The 23,172-nt window shown below is 56.8% G+C and overlaps 2 protein-coding genes and 1 long non-coding RNA gene across 11 annotated transcripts; 1 reads left to right on the forward strand and 2 right to left on the reverse strand.

Annotated features, from left to right (window-relative positions):
* Positions 1-3: 3 nt before the first annotated feature.
* APH1A (aph-1 homolog A, gamma-secretase subunit) lies at positions 4-4,744 on the reverse strand. The gene is made up of 7 exons (XM_079330116.1): positions 4,521-4,744; positions 3,431-3,601; positions 2,264-2,337; positions 1,970-2,092; positions 1,503-1,630; positions 1,148-1,271; positions 4-912 (listed from the first exon to the last, which is right to left on the reverse strand). Exons 1-7 carry the CDS (start codon positions 4,631-4,633, stop codon positions 875-877), a joined length of 771 nt encoding a protein of 256 aa, XP_079186242.1. The 5' UTR covers positions 4,634-4,744; the 3' UTR covers positions 4-874.
* Positions 4,745-5,068: 324 nt separating this feature from the next.
* Positions 5,069-9,695, forward strand: LOC306814503. Of its 2 annotated transcripts, none has more exons than XR_013777182.1 (2): positions 5,069-5,342; positions 5,810-9,695. It is a non-coding gene; the product is annotated as an uncharacterized lncRNA (long non-coding RNA). The 2 variants fall into 2 exon arrangements; XR_013777183.1 differs by having other exon boundaries at positions 6,311-9,695.
* Positions 9,537-23,027, reverse strand: TPM2 (tropomyosin 2). Of its 8 annotated transcripts, none has more exons than XM_079330634.1 (9): positions 22,721-23,027; positions 21,790-21,915; positions 15,639-15,772; positions 14,498-14,615; positions 14,308-14,378; positions 14,004-14,079; positions 13,294-13,356; positions 12,891-12,960; positions 9,537-12,559 (listed from the first exon to the last, which is right to left on the reverse strand). In XM_079330634.1, the coding sequence occupies exons 1-9, from the start codon at positions 22,832-22,834 to the stop codon at positions 12,477-12,479; spliced, it is 855 nt and encodes a 284-aa protein (XP_079186760.1). In that variant the 5' UTR covers positions 22,835-23,027; the 3' UTR covers positions 9,537-12,476. The 8 variants fall into 8 exon arrangements, with proteins under 8 accessions (XP_079186760.1, XP_079186759.1, XP_079186761.1 ...); XM_079330633.1 differs by having other exon boundaries at positions 9,537-9,843; positions 22,721-23,020; XM_079330635.1 differs by lacking the exon at positions 14,004-14,079 and adding an exon at positions 13,488-13,563 and having other exon boundaries at positions 9,537-9,843; positions 22,721-22,948.
* Positions 23,028-23,172: the final 145 nt, after the last annotated feature.

Below are 23,172 nucleotides of genomic sequence, written 5' to 3' on the forward strand. Positions count from 1 at the left end.
TGCTTGTCTGTGGTACTTAATTTTATTGGTATAAAAGCCCACTGTGGATAAAACTGCCTTTTCAGCCCGATGGCAGTTTCTCCCTCCCAGCCCTGTGGCACAGAACCAGGGCTGGTACCCGCCTGAAAATCCCCAAGAACAGGAGAGGGCAATGATCCATTGGAATGATCCCTTGAACCCCCTCCCAAATCTGTGCCGGCAACAGCTGTGGCATTGCATCTCCTCCCAAGCCCTGCACCACCCTCCATGCCCACTGGGTCCTTTGGACACTGTCTTTTTCCCTCTCCTCCCATTCTGCATACTGTCAGTACCCACGAGTCCCCCAGCACCATCCTGCTGCACCAGGATTCCAGCTTAGCCCTGCCAGGGCTGTGGCTCCTGGGGCAGCAGGACTGGGTAGAGAGGTGGAGAAAGGAGCACTACAGCAGTCAGCCATGACCCAGGGCACAGCAGCACTTTGCAAAGCCCCTTCCTCCACCCTGCAGCGAGGAGGCAATGCGGGCCCCCTGCCCTGGCACGGGGGACAGCACATCTGTGGCAGCGGGGGGAGAAGCGATGGGTTTCTTTGGGCTCAAGCCTCCGGCAGTCACAGGCAGGCTAACTGGGGCTGAGCTCACAGCAGGGCCAGCAAAGTCGGGTCCCCCAAAACTGAAGTGTTTTATGGGGACTCTCAAAGGGGTGTTGGAGTGAGCCAGTCTCAGCCACACCGGTCGGCTGGCTGCCACAGCTGGACCCCAGTGCCTGCCCCACCAGGGCTGGCCGGGATCCCCCAGTCCAGGAGAAAAGATATTGCAAAGAAGGTGATGGTCGATCCTGCCGCCAGGATAGGAGGGGAGGGGAGGGGTGGCTGGGGACTGGAACATCCTGCAGGGCCTCAGGATCCTGGTTGGGGGCTGGCTCCGCTCCGTAAACCTGCATGAACCAAGAAGAGAAACAGTGAGTTTTCACCAAACTCTACCCTACTTCTCTAAGGAGAGGCAACAAACCGATCATGGCCTCAAAAAATCACCTGCTCCTCTGGTCTGAGAGACAAGGGGATGATGCCCTTGTTCGAGCCATTGGGACAACCTCTCACCATCCCAGCAGCAGTCCTGGTAGCCCATTAGAACTAAAGTGTCCCCTACTCCCTTTCTGGAGCAGCACTTACAGAGCACAAAGCGCCGCAGGTTCTGCGCAGATCCCCCCGAGAGCAGGTAAGCCCAGGCAGCGGCAGCAGCCATCAGCAGGTAGGAGGGCACCAGGCTGCCCACGTACAGGGGGTTGCAAAACGACTGCAGAGAGAGACAAGAGAAGAGAAAGGTGAGCAGGCAGGAGAGGACAGGGACAGGATGTGTGGCAGTGTCATCACCTCAGCGAATGGAGTGGGACAGGTGGCACCAGCCCCAGGATTTGGTTTGTGAAGGGCCAGCTCCTTTGCTAGTGCCAAAGGCTATTCCCTCCCAGCACAGGACCAGTACTCTGAATATAAGTCCCAGCACAGAGCCTTGCTCCAAGTTACTTACCAACCCCGAAACAGTGAGATGCATGATAACGACTGCTGCGATCTCCCACCAGCGCCGGTGCTCGCAGCCATGAAAGAAGAGGATCCCCCAGAAGGTGTGAAGGAAAATCAGCACCATGGTCATAAAAGCTGCAGGGAGAAGCAGAGGTGTCACCAGGGAATCACCCACCTGACATTGCCTGCTGGCTAGGGGAAGAGATGGAGATGAGTCAGTAATGGGGGGTAGAGAAACAGCTTGGCTGGACTGGGAGGTGCTGGGTCATACTTTGAGTATGGGAGACATGGAAAGAAGAGTAGAGAAGATCACGGAGAACAGCAAGAAGGGCTTGTCACAGAGATATGAGACAGGTGACCATAAGGGGCTCAGGTGGGTGACATGGACAAGACAATGAACAGGGAAAACTCCCACGCCTCATCTGCTGCCTCTGTGGTGGGCAGAGATGTGAGTGAAGGGTGCCAGCTACTCACCTGAGGTCAGGAAATACAGCTGTGAATCCCCATGGATGCCCACAGTACCAGGCCCTAATGCGTCTGCCAGGAGATTGATCATGGAGAAGGCGCCACTCATGAGACCAAAGCCTACACCAGCCACTGCCAGGACAGGGACACTGTTAAGCTCTGAACCTCCCAAGGGTCACCCCACACACCTCCCAGCAAGCTTCAGCATCAGAAATCTCCCTTTGCTCCCAGCATCACGCTCAGCCCTGCGCAGCCTTATCCCCACACCCACAGTCAGGGCGCTCTGCTCTATACAGCACTCACCATATGCCATTTGCTGAATGGAAATGGGGGAGCAGCCGTCCTCACTGAGGGCCACCAGCCCCTCGATGGCCTTCCTGTGGGGTGAGAGCACACTGGAGCCCAGCACAGCCAAGCCACCTCCCAAGGCATAGTGCAGTATTCACTCTGCACCATGGCCACCTTCCTGGCAACCTCCCCCTCCCTGAGCAACACCCACCACAGAGATCGACTGTGTGATTGTACCACCAGACAAACCAGGCATGTGAAAAATCATGTGAGGCCACATAGAAAGATTTTCCACAGAGGAATGTGGGTGCCAGCCAGCCCAGCAGAGCAGGGCTGGCGTGAGCGGGACATTGGGTGTAAGGCAAGCAGCACCCCCACATGGAAAGCAGCCCCACTGCAGGCTTGGGAGGCTGTACCTAATCTCCACACTTAGAGAAGATGTTGAGTAACAATGGAGGAGGTAGAGGGAGATCCTGAAGAGTTAGAAAAAATATACAAGGAGAGAAACTGGGGGAGAAGAGGCTTCATAATCAGTGCCAACTAGAGGTGTGGCAGGTGCAGAGGATGCCTCAGCCCAGGGAGGGCAGCAGTGCTTGGGACCGGAGATCCGCAAGGCAGTGGAAGCGCAGTGGTTTTATGTCAGAGGCTGCTCCGTGGAGCTCTGCTACCCTCTGCCTGCCCGCCGCTGGCAGTGCCCTGCCGCAGGGAGCAGCGCCAGCCCGCCGGCAGGGCTCCCCCCAGCATTCTCACAGCTTCCACCCAGGAAGACCAGGGAGTATGAAGGGCACCTCTCCGTGTCTGCCTGCCCAGCCCCAGCACAGTGTCCATCCATTTAAGGGACAGAGTGCAGTACGTGCTGCCCTGGCAGCAAAAACCCCTGCGCTCCAAGACAATGGTATCAGGAAGGATGGGAGCTGCCCAGGCTGCTCTGAGACTGTGACCTTTGCTGGTCAGGCCATCAGATCCTCCAGACCTTAGGGCTGCTCTCCCCCACCACTTGAGACCCACTAAGGTCAACACACTGAAACAGGTGCCACCCATGTGCTCATGGTAAGCACTGAGGGCAGCTTCCTGCCACACTTGACACTGCCCCCAGTCCAGCAGCTCACAGGTGAAATCTGGCAACACCACAGCTGGGAAGACTGTCCAGCAATACTGGCACAGTGGGGGAGATGCCATTACCTGAGGAGCTTGTAGTAAAGGAAGCGGAAGGCCTCCTGCAGCAGCACAGAGAACATCACCCCAAAAATCAGGAGCCCCTTCTGCAGCCGCTCATCCTGGGGGTCGCTGGCTTTCACTGCTATAAACCAGATGAGGGACGAGAGCAGCAGTGACACCAGCCAGAAGAAAGCCCTGTAAGAGACAGAGCTTGCTGGCACCAGAGCTGTGCCAGAGCTGGGACTGGCCCTGGCAGCTGTGCCTCAACCTTGCCCACTCTCCCACCAGCATCAGTGCTATTTTGATATCAGTGTTGGGCAGGTGGTGCCTGTATGGGTTTCACCACTGTGCTGTGCCTGCACTCCTGCCCCACTGGTCACCAGAACTGGCACCAGCGTCCCTGTTGTGCCCACAGCAGTACCAGCCCCTGTGCCAGACTCATATCATATGCCAGTTCCAGTTTCAGTATCACGTCCTTCTGATCCCATGGCAGCACTGGTACTAGTTTCCCAGCTGCACCATAAACCAGTACCATTACCAACCCTCCACATGCTGTGACAGGTGCCCCTGTCATGCAAACAACAGTACCAGCATGAGTACTGGTGACTCCAGTGAGCCCACAACAGCATCAGGATGTGTACTGGTGATTCCAGTGAGTCCACAAGAGCACCAGCATGAATACTGGTGACTCCAGCGAGCCCACAACAGCACCAGCCTGAACACTGGTGACTCCAGCGAGCCCACAGCAGTGCCTGTTGCAGCCACGACGGTGTTTCAGCCAGTGGCAGTCACATGCCTGTCACACCCCTGATGCCATCACCACCCTGTCACACCCATACTGGTACCCGCACTCCTGTCACGCCCATACTGTACCAGCACCGCCACTCGTACCGGCACCCCCGTCTCGACTACAGTGACCGCGCTGAGGCGCTGGGACCAGCACCCCAGCACATCCGAACTGGTACCAGCACCAGCAGGAGACTCAGTGCCCCCACCACGATCGTCCCGGTAGCAGCACCGGCGCTGGTCCCAGCGCCCCGCCACGCCCACACCGCTCCCGGAGCCGATGCTGGTCCCGCACCACGGAGCACCAAAGCCCCCATCGCTGACTGACCCGGCGATGAGGATGATGATGCGGAGCGGGTCGCGGGCGATGGTGAAGATGAAGAGGCCGAAGGCGGGCCCGAAGGCGATGAAGGTGCACCCGAAGAAGACGGCGAGCGTCATTTCGGCGGGAGCGGGGACACGGGACCGGGGTCGGACCCGGAGCTCGGACCGGACGGGCCCCGCGGCCCCTTCCCCCTCCGCCGCCCTTCCGGGGCCGATGACGTCACACGTGCGCGCGCCGCCGCCGCCGGAAGCCGCGTCCCGGGGCGGGCCCGAGGGGCGGGGCCGGGCCCGTCAGTCACGGGAGGGGCTGGTTTGGGAAAGGCCCGGCCGGGCGGCGGTGGCGGGCACCGGGACGGGCTCCCCGGGGCGGGGCCCACAGCGCTACCGTGGCAGAGCTTAGTAAAGCGTTTGGTGAACGTTCTCAGGCACACGGCGTGACCCTTGGGCGGTCCTGTGGAGGAGCAGGAGCAGGAGCTGGACTCGATGATCCCTGGCACGGCCCGTGATCCTGAGGGACGCAGCCTGCTCACAGGCGAGCCTGGCCCCCCCCGTGAGTGCGGCCCTGAGGGCTGGGCGAGATGTGCAGGCTGTCCCACCCCCAGTGGTTCTGTGTGCCCTCCGCTTGGCACCTCCGGTCCAGCCCCGTTTCAACGGGACTGACACACAAAGCCAGCTCAGGGCACTTTCCTTACAGACACCCACACCCCAACACACACCCTTTTGGCCTCCAGAAGACTTTGGACAGGAGCACTGGATGTGGAGTTCTGCATCTGCTGAGCCAGCAGAAACACCGCGCCCATGCCACTCTTGGCACACATGCAGATGGGTCACAGAAGGCTTTTGAGGAGTCTGGATTTCATTAAGTTATGGGAAACAGGCCCTGTTTCTAAGAGGCACAATTCACAGCAGAGCACTCCATCGTGGAGTACAGAGGGCTCTCCTGAACCAGGGAAATCCCAGGGGAGCAGTGAGATGTGGGTCCCAGCATATCCCCACCAGCTCATGGGCTTGTCCTTGCAGCCAGCAAGTTGGTATCTGGAGGTGGGAGTCACAGGATCTTTTCTGTTTGCTCCAGGGACACGACTGATGCTTGGCTTGATCACCAGGATTTACAAGGCCGAGTCATGTCCCAGCACAAGGGATCCCGGAGGAGAGAGAAATAGTTTTGTCCCTGCCTAAGATTTCATACTGATTTTGCAAAACAGCCCAGAGTCAGCCCACCTGGCCCAGAGAAAGTCACATCTCACTCTATAAACCAGGGATATCCACTTACAATCCCTTTGTTACTTTCAGTTACAGCTCTGGGGGTTCTGCCTGCTTGGCCAAGAGAGCCTCTGGGAGCTTGCTCCTGGGTGAGGATGGCCAGGACCCACTGAGGGGCAAAGGCTGGGGCTTGCCAGCTGAGAGATCCAGCACTGGTGGCTGCAACATCAGGATGAGTCACAGCAGGAGGTGTCACCAGGGACATCACTAGGCTGCCCCAGCCCCACCACACCTGGATTCTGGTGACCAGGGAGTGGGCATGCAGAGGAATGCTGGGCTGGATAGGGATGGGGGCAATGCTTAGGGGGTTTCTAACGAGAAGAAATGCAAGCACCTTAGGGCAGGACAGGGCACAGAACAGTGCTTGGGGCTGAAGAAAGAGGAGCCTAGGGCTCTCAATGGTGGCAGGTGCCCAGAGAGGCTTTGGGACATCCTGAATGTCCCCAGCCCCCTGCTCCCTCCCGCCCAGATCTGATAATCTCCCTTTCCATCCACCAGGCCTTGACTCTTGGTGTTCTTGTGTTCTTTCAGGCTCTGCTGACAATCCAGCCCAGCCTGCAGCAACATGACCAGGCCAACATGGACATGGCCAAATGGATAGAAGAGTGTGAGGATTATCTGCATCATGAGATGACTTGGCTGCTGCAGGTGATAGCCGCATGAAAACCCCACTCCTTTCTGCAGTGCAGCAGCAGATGGGTGGGTGTTTTGAGGTGCTGTAGCAGCCCTGGTCCTGGTCACTGTGGGCTGCTGGCTGGACAGGCAAAGGAAGCCTGTCTCTGCCAGCTGCAGGGAGCAGGAGAGCTCCAGCAACAAGGGGAAGTACAATAGCCAGAAAAAGTTCAAAGGTGCCCGCACAGGTCTCAGATCTTTGTGATCACCCCATCCATCACCAATGGAAACATCCAAGCTAAGGCTTGATGGGGCTGTGGGTAACATGATCTAGTTGAGAGTGCCCCTCTTCATTGTGGGAATGATCTTTAGAGATCCCTTCTGACCCCAGCTATTTGGTGATTCTAAAGCAGCACTTGAAGCATAGACCAGTGTGATAGCAACACCAATGATTTTATCATCTCCTAAGGCAATACTATGAAGTTCACCAAAACGGTGATCCTAGCCCAGTCCCCAAAGACAATAAACATCAGCACAGGGAAGACATTGTGCAAGAAAGACACCACATAACAGAACCATGTTAACAAGTGCTTTTTATTTATTTTCTTTTGCTCTGAAAGGCAACAAGTCAACCTTGTGACCTGCAACTGCTAAACCAAGGCAATGAATTGTCCTCGAGAGTCTGTTTCTGCCTATCACCTTGTTATAGGCCTGTCTTGCAGATGCTCCAATGCTGGTCCAGATCCCCTGAGCAAGTGGATCAGGGGTTACATGTCCTCCTGTACTGCACACTCTTAACAGGCAGCACAGCCCCAAGCCCTGCATATTGGGCATGCTCATACAAAATTCAGATGGCACCATGTGATCATGGTTATCCATGCTTCCCTCCAGCTGCCTTGTCCTCTGCTGGCATTGACAAGTCAGTAATATGGATTTAGGGGCTGGGAGATTTGTGTGGCAGTTGGCTTTAGAGGGCCTGACCTGTTTTGAAATCCCCCAGGGCCTCACAAAACCCTCACAACTTAGCAACACATTTTTTTTCTGACCCTCACCCTAATGTCTCAAACTGTAGCTGTAAGGAGAGAATGAGGGGTAACATACAACTTGATGTGTCTTATCAAAATATCTCAGATGCTCTTTGTGGTCCTCCCACTCCAGTATGTAGTACAAGGGCATCGAACGGGAAGGATTCAGAGATTAAATGAGGCACTGGAGAGATGAGAAAACTGGAACTGAGAGCAGAGGTGAGAGGCTGCTTAAAGTTAATGTGCTGATATATGAATGGGGTGGCAACAAACAGCAGGGCTGAAAGCTCTCTGGGGAGATCTTCAGTCTGCCAGGCCAAAATAAACAAATCCAAAGGTTGAATTCCATGGGAGAGGTGGAGAGAGAGGAAGAGAGGAGGGCACAGGCACTTCAGTTCCCAGTGCGGGGCACACCTGTGGGAAGATATGCTCCCATGCCAGCAGTTCCACAGTGCCCCATGTTGCCAGAGCTTTCCCTGGCCTGTCTCTCTGTGGGGCTGCAGGGGAAAGGAGATGGTTGGAAGAATGGAGGAAATGCAAAGCTTTGCATAATTATGACGTAGTTCATGTGTTTCTCAGGCTGAGCATCACCTGGGAATAGCAGTCAGGATCTCATTGCCAAATCACAGGCAATTCAAAGGAGTCCCTTGCAGCGAGGTGTAAACAGTTAAGTCAAGTGGACTGGTCCAAACCGGGAGGCAGCAGCAGCTAATGGGGAAAAAACAGAGGGTGTGAAAGGGCTCTTTGTCCCAGCAGGAAGACGAAGGGCGCCCAGAGGCTGGGCACTGGGACGCACCCTGACCGGGCACAGGGCAGGCCTGTTTGCATTGCAGGGTGCAGGCTTCCAGAGAAGAGGTGCTTTTACAGGTTGGTTCTTTTTGAAGGCAGACAACCCCTTGCCCGGAAGGTGCTTTGACCTTCAGAACAACAGAATTGCTCAGCTGATGCACTGCAGAAGAGGAAGGCAGACCCAAGGAGGAGCTCCAGCCCCTACACAGGGACAGCTCAGCCATCCAAGACACCGTGTACTGTCCTCCCCTCCAGCTCCTGCAGGTCCAGGGTGGGAGGCTACAGCTCACAGAAGACTGACTTGGCAACCTTGGGAGGATGAACTGAAGCATGGGAAGAAAAAAGCAGGGGGAGATGTTTTTCCCTGCTTTAAAAGGCCTTAGAACCACAAACAGAATCGCTGGGCCACTAAGAGGGTGGGAGGCCAGCAGCACCTGGGCAGGAAAGAGATGCAATCTCAACACCCTCCTTTCCTGAACCGAGAGGCACAGCAAATAAAGGAAAGCAAATAACAAAAGCTATCCCTGTCGGTCTCTTACTGGGTCTGGCTCAACAAGGGGTCAGCATGAATTGTGCTTCCTGGCAATTTGTGAATGTGCTTTTAGAGGGATATCCGCTGGGTAGCGTGGGACAACGGGGTTTGGTCCACATCATGGAGAGGCCCAAAGCAAAGGGCAGGACTAGATAATGGCTTTGGGCATCCCCAGGAAATCCAGCCCATTTTGGGAACAGCAATGAGACACATCCGGCTGCTCCTCGATTTGTGTTGGAGAAAATACAGCAAGCCAGGAAGAAACTTCCTGAACACTTTTATCTCCTGCATTAATATTTGCTAGCTTCTTCAGCTGTCCCTCAGGCAAGCTTTCAGTCACTGGCAATAAAAATTGCAACTAGTACAAAGGGTGAGCAGCTAATCCCATACTTGGAGAAGACCCTGACAACTAATAATGTGTGCATGCATGGTCATGTGCTTGTGTGGTTCCTTATTGTCATAAGCATGAACCCTCCATCATCAAGGATTTTGTGGCTTCCCCAGTTGTCAAGCCAATAGCATGCAGACTGTGGAAGGGGACACACCAGTGACATGGTTTATCACTGTGTACTTGAAGAGGATGGTGAGTTTGGACTGAGCTTGAGACTGGAGGTTTCCTCTACGTTCCAAGGAAGTGGTAGAGATGAGGGAATGCAGTCCAAACCATGTGGTTATTGTTCTGAGCCCACCACAGCCACAGAGGTTCTGCAGACCCTCCATGCATCAACTGGGGAGGGAGACCTGCACCTCCTCTCCCAGTGCCTGTACCCACCCAAAGGACCAAACACAGCCATCCATATTGTCAAACTGCTTTAATATTTGAACATAAAGACAGGACAGAGCCAGTTAGGCTGTGCACAAACAAGATCCCCTTTTAGCAACAGTGCAAGGCTGCTGAGCTTCCCTTCTCAATGGAGGTGTGGATTTGGCCAAGATGCAGTTCAGCTGATGACGACATCCTGAGCATGCCAGTGGGGTGCATGTGTTGGGTAGGGAAAAGGGATAGGGGCTTGCAAGGGCAGCTCAGAGGTTGTTCAGCTCCAGTAAGGTCTGGTCCAGGACCTGGTTTATCTCCACGTTCTCCTCTTTGGCACTGGCCAGGCTCTCTGTGAATACAAGGGACACCCAGCCACGCACACAGACACAACCCAAATGTACCCAGGTGCAGCGGGACCCATACACACCACACCAAGCACAGACAGACAGACAGACAGACAGACAGACAGACACACACACACACACACACACACACACGGACATTTCAGTACAGCAATGGCCTCCAGTCGAACAGGGCACCCTCTGCGGACCATAGTCCACACAAATAGCCCCATTTCTGGCATGGATGAGTCCAGCCATTCTGGGATATGCCAGGGAAGCCAGGCCAGTCAGGCTGGTCAATGGGGCAGACAGTTACCACTCTTCCACATTTCAGCATTTTCCATGCCCCGTTACCCATGGCTGAGCACTCTGCAGCACAGGTGCTGTACAATTATTTGGCCAGACACTGGGGCATTACCACTGGCCAGCTGTGGGCATGTGCACAAACCCTTGGGCAGCAGAAGTGGAGAACCAATGCTTGCTGCATGACCCAGCAGTGCTCCGTGGAGAAAAAGAGTGAGAAAACAGCCCATTAATAGCCCAGGAGAGTGGGCAGAGGACAAGAGAGAGATAAGGAGCAGAGCTAACAAGGCTACAAGGATAAGCTCTGCCAGGCAGCCAGCTGCCAAGGCAGTCTCCCTCTGATGTTCACTTGCAAATGTCATCCTACTTCCCCCAGAGAACAACACTGCGGTCCACCTATCACCATCTCCCAGTGTGCTCTGCTAGCCTCCTCCCTGTCTCAAGGTTAGGGCAGTGGGTGCTGCTGGATCTCCAGCTCCTTTCCCAGCTTTTCCAGCACCCTCCAAGGATCTCTTTCTAAGGGGATCCTCCCTGCACAGTTTGGGGTGAGCAGAGTGAGGAGGAAGAAGCTGCCCAGTGACTCCTGCAATAAGGGGAGGAAGGCAGCAATATAAACCACCACATCCCTCCCCAGCAGAACTAGGATGATGCCAGAGGACAGCCATCACTACGTGGGCATCCCAGGGCATCCCAAAACCCTTCCTATCTCTCCCACAAAAATGGATCAACTGCAGAGGGGTTCCCTGTCCTGCCCAAGCAAGGTAGTTATCCCTATAAGGATAAGGCAAGGCTTCACACCCTGCCTCACCCCAGTGGGGAAGGGCTCCCAGCCTGGAGCCAGCCTGGCCAAAATGGGGCAGGGAGGCTGGGCTGGGGCCAGGAGCTCTGGGCAGTTCAGTTGTTAAGTTCAGTAAGGATGACCCGCAGCTCGTTAGTGAGAACACGGTTTTTCTCGGCTTCCTGCTGAGAGCGCTCTAGAGAAAATGGAGACATCAACGCAGCACAGGAAAGAGAGAGAAAAAAGTGAGTTAGTGAAAAAAGACAGCATTTCTGAAAGCCTTCACCGGAAACACCACAAAACCCCCAGCCAGTGATGGGACACAGCTGGACTGGCAGGAGGCAGCCAGTCTTGGTGCAGGGACAAGGATGTAGGTCCATCAATTTGGAAACTGGGTTCTGGGACATGGTAGGGTGGTAAGGAAGGAGAAGGTGGATCAGGACCAATTTAGGGATCACAAGAGGTCACTGCTGAAGGGTAGCACCAACCTCTTCACCAAGGGAAGGTGATGCAGGAGCTATGACAGGGCTGAGATTGCTGCTTGTAGGCAATGTCTGGGAGTGGAGACAGGGAATGGACAGGACTAGGTCTAACTCTGGCATTTTACGCCAAAGGACTCATAGAGAAGATGGCATGAGATGAGGAAAGCTGTGTACGAGTCAGAGGGTGGCTGGGGTCAGCACACTGGCCCTGTCCCGCTCAGCCTGGCAGTGCAGGAGCCTCTTGGGTTTCAGCCATGGTCAGCCCGGAAAACCTGTGGCTGTGAGCTGCCTGCAACCACCCCCTATCATACTGCTGACAGTACCCACATGAGACAGGCAGGAGATGAGGGATAGAGTGGCATGAAGAAAACAAAGGAGAAACCAATGTTAACATTTTATTGATATCAACTCATTAACCCAGAGGGACAGAACACAAAAGAAAAGTCATGAGATGCAAACTGAAGAGCAATGTGCAAAGGACAGAAGGGTGAGGGAGGAGTAGGGGTTGCCTTCCTGCCGGGGAACAAGGTGTCTGCACAGTTGGATCCAACCCTCTATCCCCCAGGCCTGAGCTTTGGCAGTGGAGGTGCCGCTTCCCCAATGCAGGTCATCCCCATGCTGGGGCCAGCAAGCAGCACCAGGGCACTTTGCTGGAAGTATATGGAGGGGAAATGGCCCCCCTGCCCTGGAGCTGCAGGGTCCCCAGTGCTTCTGCTACTGGGGAGCCAAGGAGGGAGCTGCTAGAACAAAGGGCTTCTAGGCACAGTCCTGATCCCCAGGGCAATGCTGTGGCATGGGCCTACAACTACACTGTCCAGTCAGTATGTGGGGCTGCTTTCCTGCCCTGAACAAACAGCTCTAAGCACCTACATCTTGTCTCCCCAAAGAGGGGTACAGCGGGAACACCCCAGGTCAGCTCCTGTCCCAAAGGAGCTGATGGACAGGCACAGGCTAGGTGGGACAGAGGAGGACAGAGAGGGTAGGGAGAGAGGTGGGATGGCCAGGCAGGCAAACAGCTGAGCTGGAGAGAGGAGAGACAGGCAGGGAGCGGGTGCAGTGCTGGTGCCCAGCGTGGGGCTCAGAGGGAGGTGATGTCGTTAAGTGCATTGTCCAGCTCCTCGCTGATGGCTTTGTACTTCATCTTCTGAGCATACACTTCATCTGCAGGTGGGGGCAGACAGGCAGCAGATGGTGGAATAGAGTGGAGGACACAAGTGGAGAGAGAGAGTGGCAGTGAGCAGCAGGCTGAGGGCAGCAAGGGTGTGCGGGCACAGGCAGCATGAATGTGACCCTATTCCCCACCCAAGGGCAGGGCCCAGACCCCAGAAGCTCTGTGCTCCTGCATCAGATGCTGCAGCATCCAGCCTCTCTGTTCCCAGAACTCTTGCCCATCCCCTCTCTCTAGCCAAGCACTGTCCAGCCCCACCAGGGGCATGGTGTGTCCAGTGCTGCCCCAGGAAAGAAGGATATGGGGCTGGTGGGGACATTTTACCTTCTAGGTCATCAATGGTTTTCTCCAGCTTTGCCACAGATCTCTCTGCAAATTCGGCCCGGGTCTCAGCCTGTGGGAAGCAGAGTGAGGAAAGGGTGAGCTGCAGAACACAATGGGTGGTGCAGGCTGCACTGCACACCAAATCTGCCCTATTTGCATATCTGGTACCCTTCTCCAGAAGCCCTTCTGTGGGAAAGGCAAGGGACAAGAAGTGGTGCTCCATTGAGCTCACACCCTAAATCAGAACAGACTAATGAAGGTCATCCCAGACCCAGGTACCTGCTATGATACAGGGCTGCGATTTAGGAAACCGAGAGAGGACATAGGCCTTATGGGATCAAAACCCCTTCAGGATGGCAAGCTTATTCCTGCACTGATTCACTGGTGGCCCTACTCCCCTTACCTCCTTCAGCTTTTCCCCTAGAAGCCTGATTTCCTCCTCGTACTTGTCCTCCTTGGTGGAATACTGCAGAGACAGAGACAAGCACCTGTGAGTCCCAAGGCATGCCTCCAGCTGTCCTTTACCCCAGCAGGAGACCGCAGCATTCCCAGACTGCATGCACTCTTCCCAGCCCCAGCAGCCTCACTGGGTCCTACCTTGTCAGCCTGGGCCTCCAGGGACTTCAAGTTGTTGGTGACAATTTTCAGCTCCTCCTCTAGGTCACCACATTTACTACATCCCAAGCAGGGCCGGCAGGAGGGGGGGAGTGGGGCCAGAGGGCAGGAGAGAGGCAGGAGCAGAAAGAACAGGCATGGGGAAGCAGGAAAGAAAGAGAGAAAACAAGGTGAGAGAGGAGAAAACTCAGTGCAGGTGGACCAGGAGCAGAGCCACTGAGAGTAGGAGCTGCCGGGACGCATCTGTTCATCCATTCCTTGTGCTTCCTTGCATGGATACCTCATGCATCACCACCAGCCAAGCTCTCGTTGGCCCCGCCAAGAGAAGCAGGACGGAGGGATGGAGGAGCGTGCCCGGCCTGCACCTGCTGAGAGGGAGGCGAGGGGAGCCGATGGTGGAGGCAGTGGTGCAGAAAGGAGAGAGGTGGCTCGCATGGTTTGAGAGACAGAAACAGAGAGGGGGCTGCTGCATATTGCCCCACGCCCCTGCCCCAGTACCTCTTCCTCTGAGGCAATGAGGGATTTGAGAGACTGGTCCATGGTCCGCAGCTCTTCTTCCAACTGTCTCACTCGGCTGGGGTGGAAGATGGACACCCCGGGAGGGGGACAGCAGAGAACAGGGTCAAGGACGTGATGCCGGTGGGTTGGCACACCCCTACCCCAGCCTGTGATCCTAAGGACCACCCCAATGACAGACCCTTCTGCTTCCAGGGACAGACATCCCCAACCCCATGTCTGCCAGGGATTTGGGACAAGGGCTGTGTGGGATCCCTGCATGCTGCCCACCAGGAGCCCTGCTCACCTCTCCGCCACCTCTGCTCTCTCCTCCGAGCGTTCCAGCTCTCCCTCAAGGACGACCAGCTTGCGGGCAACCTGTTTTGGCAGTAAATAACCATGTTAGCTCTGTGATTGCCCCAGCTGGGGGCACAGGGCTGTGAGGAGATGGCTCTGGGTGCTGCCAGGGTGCCAGGACTCGGGAATGGGGCACACACCTCCTCATATTTGCGGTCAGCCTCCTCTGCTATGTGCTTTGCCTCCTTCAGCTGCATTTCCTGGAGTTCCATCTTCTCTTCATCTTTCATGGCCCTGTTTTCGATGACCTTCATGCCTCTGAGAAAAGACCATGCCAGGGGATGTTACTGCTGTGGGTCAAGGTGTCATCTGCACATCCTGCCTCCCCGTCTGCACATCCTGTACCCTAACCATACCACTCTCTAGCTTCAGAGACACGGGACATTGCTTGAGGAGGATGGCACATGGTAGGATCACACCACCAGTACCCAAAAAATGCTCCTGTGCAGAATTAAAGTGGAACCTGGCCCCAGGGCTATGTACCAGAATGAGGTATGACTATGGTGCCCCTCAAGAGGCAGGTCCTGAATCTAAGTTTGTGGGGGAAAAGGTGTGCAGTCCAAGATGAGCCAGCACAACCTCCACAGCCTGACAGACTGGCAGTCCTTAGGAAATGCTGGAAAACATCCTGTGGCAAAGCCTTTCTCATTTGGGGTGATGCTCACAAACAAAATTATCAAACTTCCACAGAAGAGACTCCTGCAGACTCTTCACCTCTCAGTCAGATGCTGTTCCTCAAACTGATCTTTGCCAGTGGAGGAAAGGTTCCTCACCTACCTGCCAGGAATGCTGTGACATGTGTGGGCACTCCCACACAACCCGAGTTCCTTTGCCTGCACAGCTCCAGTCTAGGAAACCATCCTTGCCAAGAGGATGGGGCAACAGACACCCTGTAGAAATCTCAAATGAGGCTGTCTTGCCCTCAAATTTGACCTTGATTACCAGCACAGAGGTTGCTTCTTGGGTTGTTATTGTGTCCCTCAGCACAGAAAGCTGCTCTGGGGAGTAAAACATACTGATATCTTCCTCTGGCTTTGGTTACAGTCTGCTGCTTTTATAAATACCAGTAACATTTCTCAGGATTTTATGTGTGCTCTGGATAAGAGTGTCTGTATCTGGGGGACTTCTTTGCATTGTGGCTTTGGTCTCCCTTTGAAGTCTGCAGGAAGACCAACAGAAACCCCAAAAAGGTCATCTCAGAGGGACCCCACTGCAAAACTAAGGGGCTGTCTGCAGTCAGCAGTGACCTGATACCACTCCCACTGCCTCTTTCCATCCCACCTCTCGCTCTCATCAGCCGCCTTCTCAGCTTCCTCCAGCTTCTGCAGGGCAGTGGCCAGACGCTCCTGTGCGCGGTCCAGCTCCTCCTCTACCAGCTGGATACGGCGGTTGAGGGAAGCCACTTCAGCCTCAGCCTAGGGGAACAGAAATCCATCAGTCACCCCATGACAAATACAGATATTGGAAAAAGCATTTTCAATGATTACTCCTATTTACCACCCAGAACTCCTGTTGGCATTGTGCAACAAGCTCATGTTCACTGGAATGGCATGCCTGACCATGCATTCCCTTGCCTCTCTGTAGGGTCATCTCCATTCCTAGTGGCTCTTTGATGCTGGCTTCTCCCAGCCTTGCAGCACCAGCTTGGCATATGCAGCCCCACCTTGTCCTCACACCTCCAGTTCTCACCCTGGAGAGGGACAGGACACGTTTGCTGGGGCAGGCTGGCCATAGCAGCCGTGCCGTCACGGGGATGGTATTTGGGGTTTGCAGAGCAGTGAGTAAAGGGGGAGGAATGCCCTGTGCAGCTTCGCTCCCGAAAAGGAGATCGGAGCTGCTTGTGGATTTCCTGTTTACAGAGGCGGTGGAGTGAGCCTGGAGCTTCTCCTGCAGGAGCCCCCAGGGCCCTGTGCAGCAGGGCAGCCTGAAGCCAAGCACGGAGCCCCCCCAGCTGATGTACAGCACTGTGCGGGGGCAGTGGAGCGAGTCGCCCTTGGCAGGCTGGCGCCTGGCCAAGATGAGGCTGGCAGGACCAGAGCCCTCCCTTTCCCAGGCTCCCCACGCACAGGGCTGGGAGCTGGGGCTGGCCAGGAGCAGTGGCCCTGGCCCTCCGCCAGCCTGTTGACGCCTGGCCTTGCACTCTTTTCCATTTGGTAAAGGCCTCCTGCTCCATAGCCACAATCAGGAAATGCTGCCTCAGCAGCTCTCAGCTCTGCTTCCCACTGGGGGGTGCAAGGAAGACAACCCCCCGAATATGAAGGGATGGGTGGCAATAAGACCTCACCGTGGGGAGCAGCTTCATGCACCAACCCAGGAGATAGTGGCCCCTGCTTATTTACAGGCTGCAGCAAGACTGGCTGGCTGCAACGCCTGGACACATCCAGCCTCAAGCTCCAGCACTGGGAATGCCTCAGGGATAGCTAGCCAAGCACGGGGACCATGGGAGCAGCGAGGGGCTGTCACCCTGCACGGCCCTACTGAGCACCGGCAATGCCCTGTAAGGAATCGGCAGGGTGGAGCCGGTGCCTCTTAGAGATGACTGCTAACCCCATAGCTGCCAGCCCCACAGCCGCCTCCGCCCCGGGATCACCCTTTTCACAGACACCTTGTCCCTTGCCAAACCACCCAATGGGGAACTGGAGTTGGCGCCCACAGGGCAATGCTCTGCCTGCAGCATCAACCTCACTGGATCGGTAGATTTTTTTATTTTTTTCCCAGGGAATCACCCCCAAAATGGGTCAGGGCTGTCCGGATGGACACCTGGGAACATGAGCTCTCCCGGCAGCTCCCAGTGACCGGGGAACCCGATCTGAGGCTGCAGGAAGGGGCCATTTCCTCCGCACACAGCCCGAGTGACAACAGCCCGGGTACCGCACCCAGCTCTGCCGCTCCTGATATGGCGAGAATGTTGAATGAGTGGGCATAGGAAACAGAAAGAAAAGAAGAAAACAGAAAGCTCCAACAACTAAAAAGACAAACCAGGAAAAAGCTGCAGCTTGGGCATGCCACCCCGCTGCCAAAATGGAAATTTTGGCCTGAGGCAGTGTGAAGAGGCGGCTCTTCCCCACGAAGGGACAGAGCTAAAGCTCTGCAGCCCGAACGGCAGAGTCCGCTGGAAGCCAGACAAGAGCCTGGGCGTGGGATTCTGAGCTGTGCACGCCAGCCTCCGAGCGAAGGGATCCTTTCCCAGGAGGCTGCCGATCCCTAGGCAGGGCTGGCTGCTGCCCGCTCCCAGCCCCGGCCGGCCGGGAAGCCCTGGGGAGCCGCGCTGCGCGCAGCATCTCCTCTCGCCACACCGGCGGAGGAGGGAGGCGGCTGGCGGGGGCTGCCCGCAGGCAGGGACTGCCCCGAGCTCCCTGCCCGGGGCTCTCGCCAGCTGGGTGGCGGCTCCCCGGGGCGCCGGGGCAGCCAGCCCGGCTACCGGGGCTCCGAAGGGATGCCGGCAGCGGGGCCAGAGCTGGCGGGGCATCCCGAGGAGCTGCCGGGGTGCCCCCCGCCCTCCTCTTCCCATCCCAGCGGCCCTTACCCGCTCCCGGGCCTGCCGCTCGGCATCGGCCTCCCGCTGCAGGTGCTCGGCGCGATCCTCCGCCTCATCGGCCACCTGCTGCAGGCTTTGGATCTTCTTCTTGACGGCATCGATGGAGCTGGCGCTGGCCATGGCGGAGGCTGCCGGCGGGGAGGCCACACCGCCGAGCCCTTTATGGGATCCGCCCGGCTCGGGCAGGAAGCGCTCAGGCAGCGGCCGCTCCCGCCGCCCGCCCTGCCTCCATCCCTTCCTGCTCCTCCTCCTCCTCCTCCTCCTCCTGCTGCTGCTCCTGCTCCTGCTGCCTCCGACCGACCTGCTCCGCCGCTCCCCCTGGCTGGGCGTGCGGTGCTCGCCCACGGCAGGAGAGAGTTCCCACGCCGGGAGGGATGCACAGTTCCCCTCATCCCAAACAGGATAGAGGGTGCCTCCGGGCTGGGTGCGTCGTCCTCTCCAGTTTTTGGTCACTGTCTCTACATCCCCGCCAAGGCATGGTGCCCAGTGGCTTCTGGACAGGACACACTGTCTCCCCCCACCCAGGGTCTGCATGCATGGTCCCCTCTGAAAGGGTACATGGTACCCAAACAAGGCACACAGTGGCCCCAAGGCAGGGCACACACTTCTCTCCGTGGCCGGGAGGCATGCTGCTCCCCAGGCAGAGCCGCACAGTCACACTGAAATAGTCCAGAGCAATGGAGAGGACGCCAGGGAAACAGATATTTCCAGCAGTCCAGAGAGTCTGTGAGTGCTGGAGCCTGTTCTTTGTGAGCCCCCATGGCCACAGGAGCCACATACCCATGCATGCTCCCCAGTTGTCCTCCCCAGCCATTGTTGCAGAGCTAAGGAGGGTTGTGAATTTTTTGCTTATGGAAGTCAGTAAGAGGCATGAGCAGAGCCTGTTCCTGGGCATCCTCCAGGGGTACCTAGGCTGCAGCCAGGTGTCCAGCATCCATCACATTCAGTCCCTTGGTATCTGCTTCCCAGTTGAGGACCTGTACTGCAACCCCACAGAGACTCATGAGGCCCATGAAGACCCTGGCAGCTCCTGCCCTGGGGACTGTGCCCTATGGGGGAGGTCAAACGTCCAGCTCCTGGCTCTCCATCCTGGCTGGGGCACATGTCTTGATCCATCAGAAGGAGTTGGAGCTGCTGGCACTCAATCCTCCCTTAAGATGTACTGACAGCTCCCTGGCTGCACTTCACACCTGCCTCCAGGAATGCCATTTCCCAGGCTGACCTCACCAGTTGGCATCAGTTCCAGGGCCAGGGGTCCTGGGGGTGACTTAGCCACACTGCTATCTGCACCCTGCAGATCCATGTCCCCTTGCCAAGAGGCAGAGGAAGAGGTGGTACTGTGGGTCTCCTGGGAGCACACAACCTTGGGCTTGGCCTTGAGTCCAGCTGGTACTGCCCCTTCCCAGTCTGAGGCCTGGATGTCATTAATGCACAAGCTAGGACATGGGGGCCCAAAGCAGAAACAAGGGTTCCTGGCAGCAGTGGGGCTGGGATGAGCCAGCTGCAGTCAGAAGGGGGACAGGCTGGGAGGCAGCCACCCTGATCCCCCAGTAGCCAGGCTAGGTGCCTCCTGCTATGGCCCCACCCCGAGATGCAGTCACTTCCCAGCAGAGTCCAGTTCCCTCCCACCAGCTCAGGGAATCACCAAATAAGAGCAAAGTCTTAGCTGGGAAAAGCAGCTGGGGCGGGAACACTAGTGAAGCTTTTGGGATCATGGCCTGGGAGCGGCAGAGTTTCCCTAAGGCCCCTCCGGGGTGGCTGGAAACAGGCCAATACTAGGGATGCAGGATGATGGAGAGGGCTCTTCTGGCCTAAACCTGCTGTCCCAGCTGCACCATTTCCAGCAGTCCTTGCCCATCCTGACCCAGGCACCATGGGCTGTCCCTCCTGGGGACAAGAGTTTCTAGGACCACGATGGGCTCGCAGAGTTGCTGGGAAGCTCTGTGGAGTTCCCTGATCAAAAGTCAGACATTCCCTGCTTCCTGCACTATCTGTTACCTCTCCAAGTGCCTGGGGCCAAGTTTTTGCACTGTTTAGTGCAGTCCCCACGGCCTTTGTGCCCACCATCCAGTGCCAGCAGCAGGGCAGAGCCATACTGAGGTGGGTGTTTATTCTTTTAAGGCATTGGCATTTTTGCCAAGAGCAGGAGGCTGCCTGGATCACTGGTATGAGCCCGAGCCATCTGAGGAATTAGGACACTCTGTGCTCACAGGCACCCACTGGGAGGACAGGGGGTGCCTGCGGTGGGTGTTCTCTGGGGGTCCACCCAGTGCTTCCTCTGCTGGAAGCAGGAGCTGTGCTGTACCTCGCACCAGGGAGGAGGTGACACCAGCACTGACACTTAGGGCTGTCAGCACGTCCAGTCCCTGGTGTGAAGGGGTGACTCCAGAGCCTCACACATGGCGCAGCCTGTCCAGGCTTTGGCACTGACTTGGGAGGGCTGTGCTGGTGATGGAGCCCCAGCCCTGCTGCAGCCAACCTCCAGCCTGACTCTGCTCCTTTACCATGGCTCCTGTTCTGGCCCTTCCCCTGTGGCTCTCTTCTGGTGTATCTTCTGGAATGGGACTTTCCTTGCTGAAGCCCACAGATTTGCCAAACTGCTGTGGACCAAGAGTAAGGAAACACCCTCTCTGCTCAGGATGTCATTGCACAGCCCACTGGCAGCAACAACATCTGACAAGCTGACATCTGCCCAGTACCGTTTGCCCCTTCCTCTGAGCCCTGCACTGTGAACATCACATCTGCTCTCAGCCACACTGAGTTTGCCCTGTCTCATATCAACACAGAACCAATTAAATCAGTGTGAACCCTGCTGCACACAGCAGCCACCTTGCCCAGCTTGACGTTCCTGCCCCATGCTAGGTTGGATATGCCTTTCCAGAGGATTCTCAATGTTTTAAAGGAGAGTCATCGGTAGAATCAGCAAAGAGGTCTGAGGAGACCCCTGGCTGCAGTCCAGGGCCTCTGGGCTGCCACAGGAGTGGCGTTGCCACCGCTTGTCCTTGTCCGCTCACCCCTGTCCTTGGCGGCGGCCTCAGAGATTTGACGCATCCTCCCCCATTTAGCTCTGTAAACCAGCTGGGATTGAATTTTTTGTTATCAATCCTGAAAAGCCTGGCCATGCCCTGCTGGCTGTGCTCCAGACGGCTCTCCTTTAGCTTCTCCTCCAGTTTCCAGGGTTGGTTTTCATCAAAGAGGGGCTGGCTATCAAAAGGAGGATTTATTTATAGGGTGTCAAATACCCTGTGTGGCACCACAGGTCGTTATACCCCATTCCCAAGCGGCCCCGTGGCCGCACACAGCTGTTCCACCCTTCATCCTGGCCAGGCACAAGCCAATTTCAACACCTTCCTAACATCTCCCCAGAGGGATCTATTTCCTAGGAGAAACATCAGTCATGGCACTAAATAAAACTCTTCCTGGCCTTGCCTTCTCAGGGTACAAAGTAGCACACTGGACCCCAAATCCACCCAAATCCCCTTCCACACACCCCAAGCATTCTTCCTTGCAGCCAGCATTCAGCAGCTAACCACAGTAAGAGATTTTTCCATTTCTCTGCTGTGCCACAGTTTAGCAAGCACCGCAGTTTTTCCTACAAGCATTGAGAAGGTGCGTGCCTGGGGACTTGTGGCACATCTTGGGACATCTGTCCCTGTAAGCTTTGGGGAGCCAGGCTGTAGGCTACCCACAAAGCTCAAGACAGGACCAGCAACCAACACTGCCCATCACATCCCACACAGGACCCATCAGCCCAGTTCAGTGCCAACATCGAAGGAATGGGATCCTGACAGTCTTCCCTTCGGACGCTTTCCATATAAGGGCCCCCTCTTCCTTTAGCCCCCCCCTGAGGTCCACAGCCTGTGCAGGGGAGGAGCTGCTGGCATGCCTACTTACATCTGTAGCTTTCTTCTCCGCCTGCTCCAGCTTCTCCTGGGCCTCCTTGACGGACTCGGAGTACTTCTCCACCTCATCCTCAGTGCCCTTCAGCTTCTTCTGCAGGCCCTGCTGTTCCTCCTCCAGCTGGGGAAAGCACAAAGGGTGGGGGTCAGGGGAGATGGCGGTGTCAGCAAGGCTGGAAGGGGATCTGTCCTCCCATTCTCCTGGGAACACCCAGCCTGTGGGGAGCACATCAGGAAAACATGGACATATCCTCTGACAACTATGGGTCTACGGGTCCTTGGGGTCCTCTTGGTATAAGCAGCTGCCAGGACCCCCATCATCCCTGAGCCTGGTGGAGGTAAGGGGGTGGTGGTCTCCTTCCCTGTATAGGGGTCTGGAGAGCTCCTGACTTGGGGATACAGCTCTGGGGGTCACCAATCTGTGTTCCCTTGTCTTTATGGCTGCAGCTGGAGTACGCAGTCCCCAGGGTTCTCCCTGGCACAGGGACAGGGAGGTGGAACTGGGGTATCCCACTGAGATCAGACATGTTTGGGTGTACCAGCATAAGGGGCCAAGGAAAGAAGACTGAAATGTTGGTTCCTGGGGACAGATACATATGGAGGGATGTCCCTGGGGATACAGTCCCAGAGAGGTAAAGTCTCAAGGGTTGTCAAGCTGGCATCCACAAGTGGGACACCCAGTGAGACAAGGTCCTTGAGCCAGGTATGCTTGGGACAGGGGACTCTGGGGACAGGAGCAGGACAGACAGTGTGGGGAGATCAATATGGGGATTGTGTGATCCTAGAGAGTGAAGTGTCCCCAGGCTGGGCAATCAGTGGGGCAGAATCCCCAGGGCTGGGCACCCAGCGAGACAGGGTCGTGGGTCTGGACACCCCTAGAGCGGAGGGTACCGAGGAAATGCCAGGGAAGCCCGTGGGACACCCACCTGCTTGCAGCGATCCTCCGCCTGCTTCTTGTCAGCCTCCGCTTGCTCGGCACGGTCGATGGCATTCTCCTTGTCCAACTTCAGCATCTGCATCTTCTTCTTGATGGCCTCCATGGTGGCGGGGTGTCGGCGGCGAGGCGCGGAGCGGCAGAGGGACGCGGAGCACCGGGAGCAGCGGGAGCACCGGGAGCGGAGGGAGCACCGGCACTGCGTTCCCCGCCCCGCCGAGCTGCCTAAAAGCTGGGAGGGGCCGTGCCGGGCGGGGGCTGCCCCGGTACCTCCCCCGCCGCCCGCCAGCACCTTTTAGGGACTGGCTCGCCACCGGCCCTCGCACCGAGTGGGACGGGGGGGCGGCCCCCGGCGGGCATCGCCGCAGCCCTGGCGCCCGGCACCCACCGGGACACGGGGCGGGGGACACCCCGGGTCACTGCGCTAGGGACAGTCCGGGGGTA

This window comes from Erithacus rubecula (genome assembly GCF_903797595.1).
Source record: "Erithacus rubecula genome assembly, chromosome: Z".
NCBI lineage: Eukaryota > Metazoa > Chordata > Aves > Passeriformes > Muscicapidae > Erithacus > Erithacus rubecula.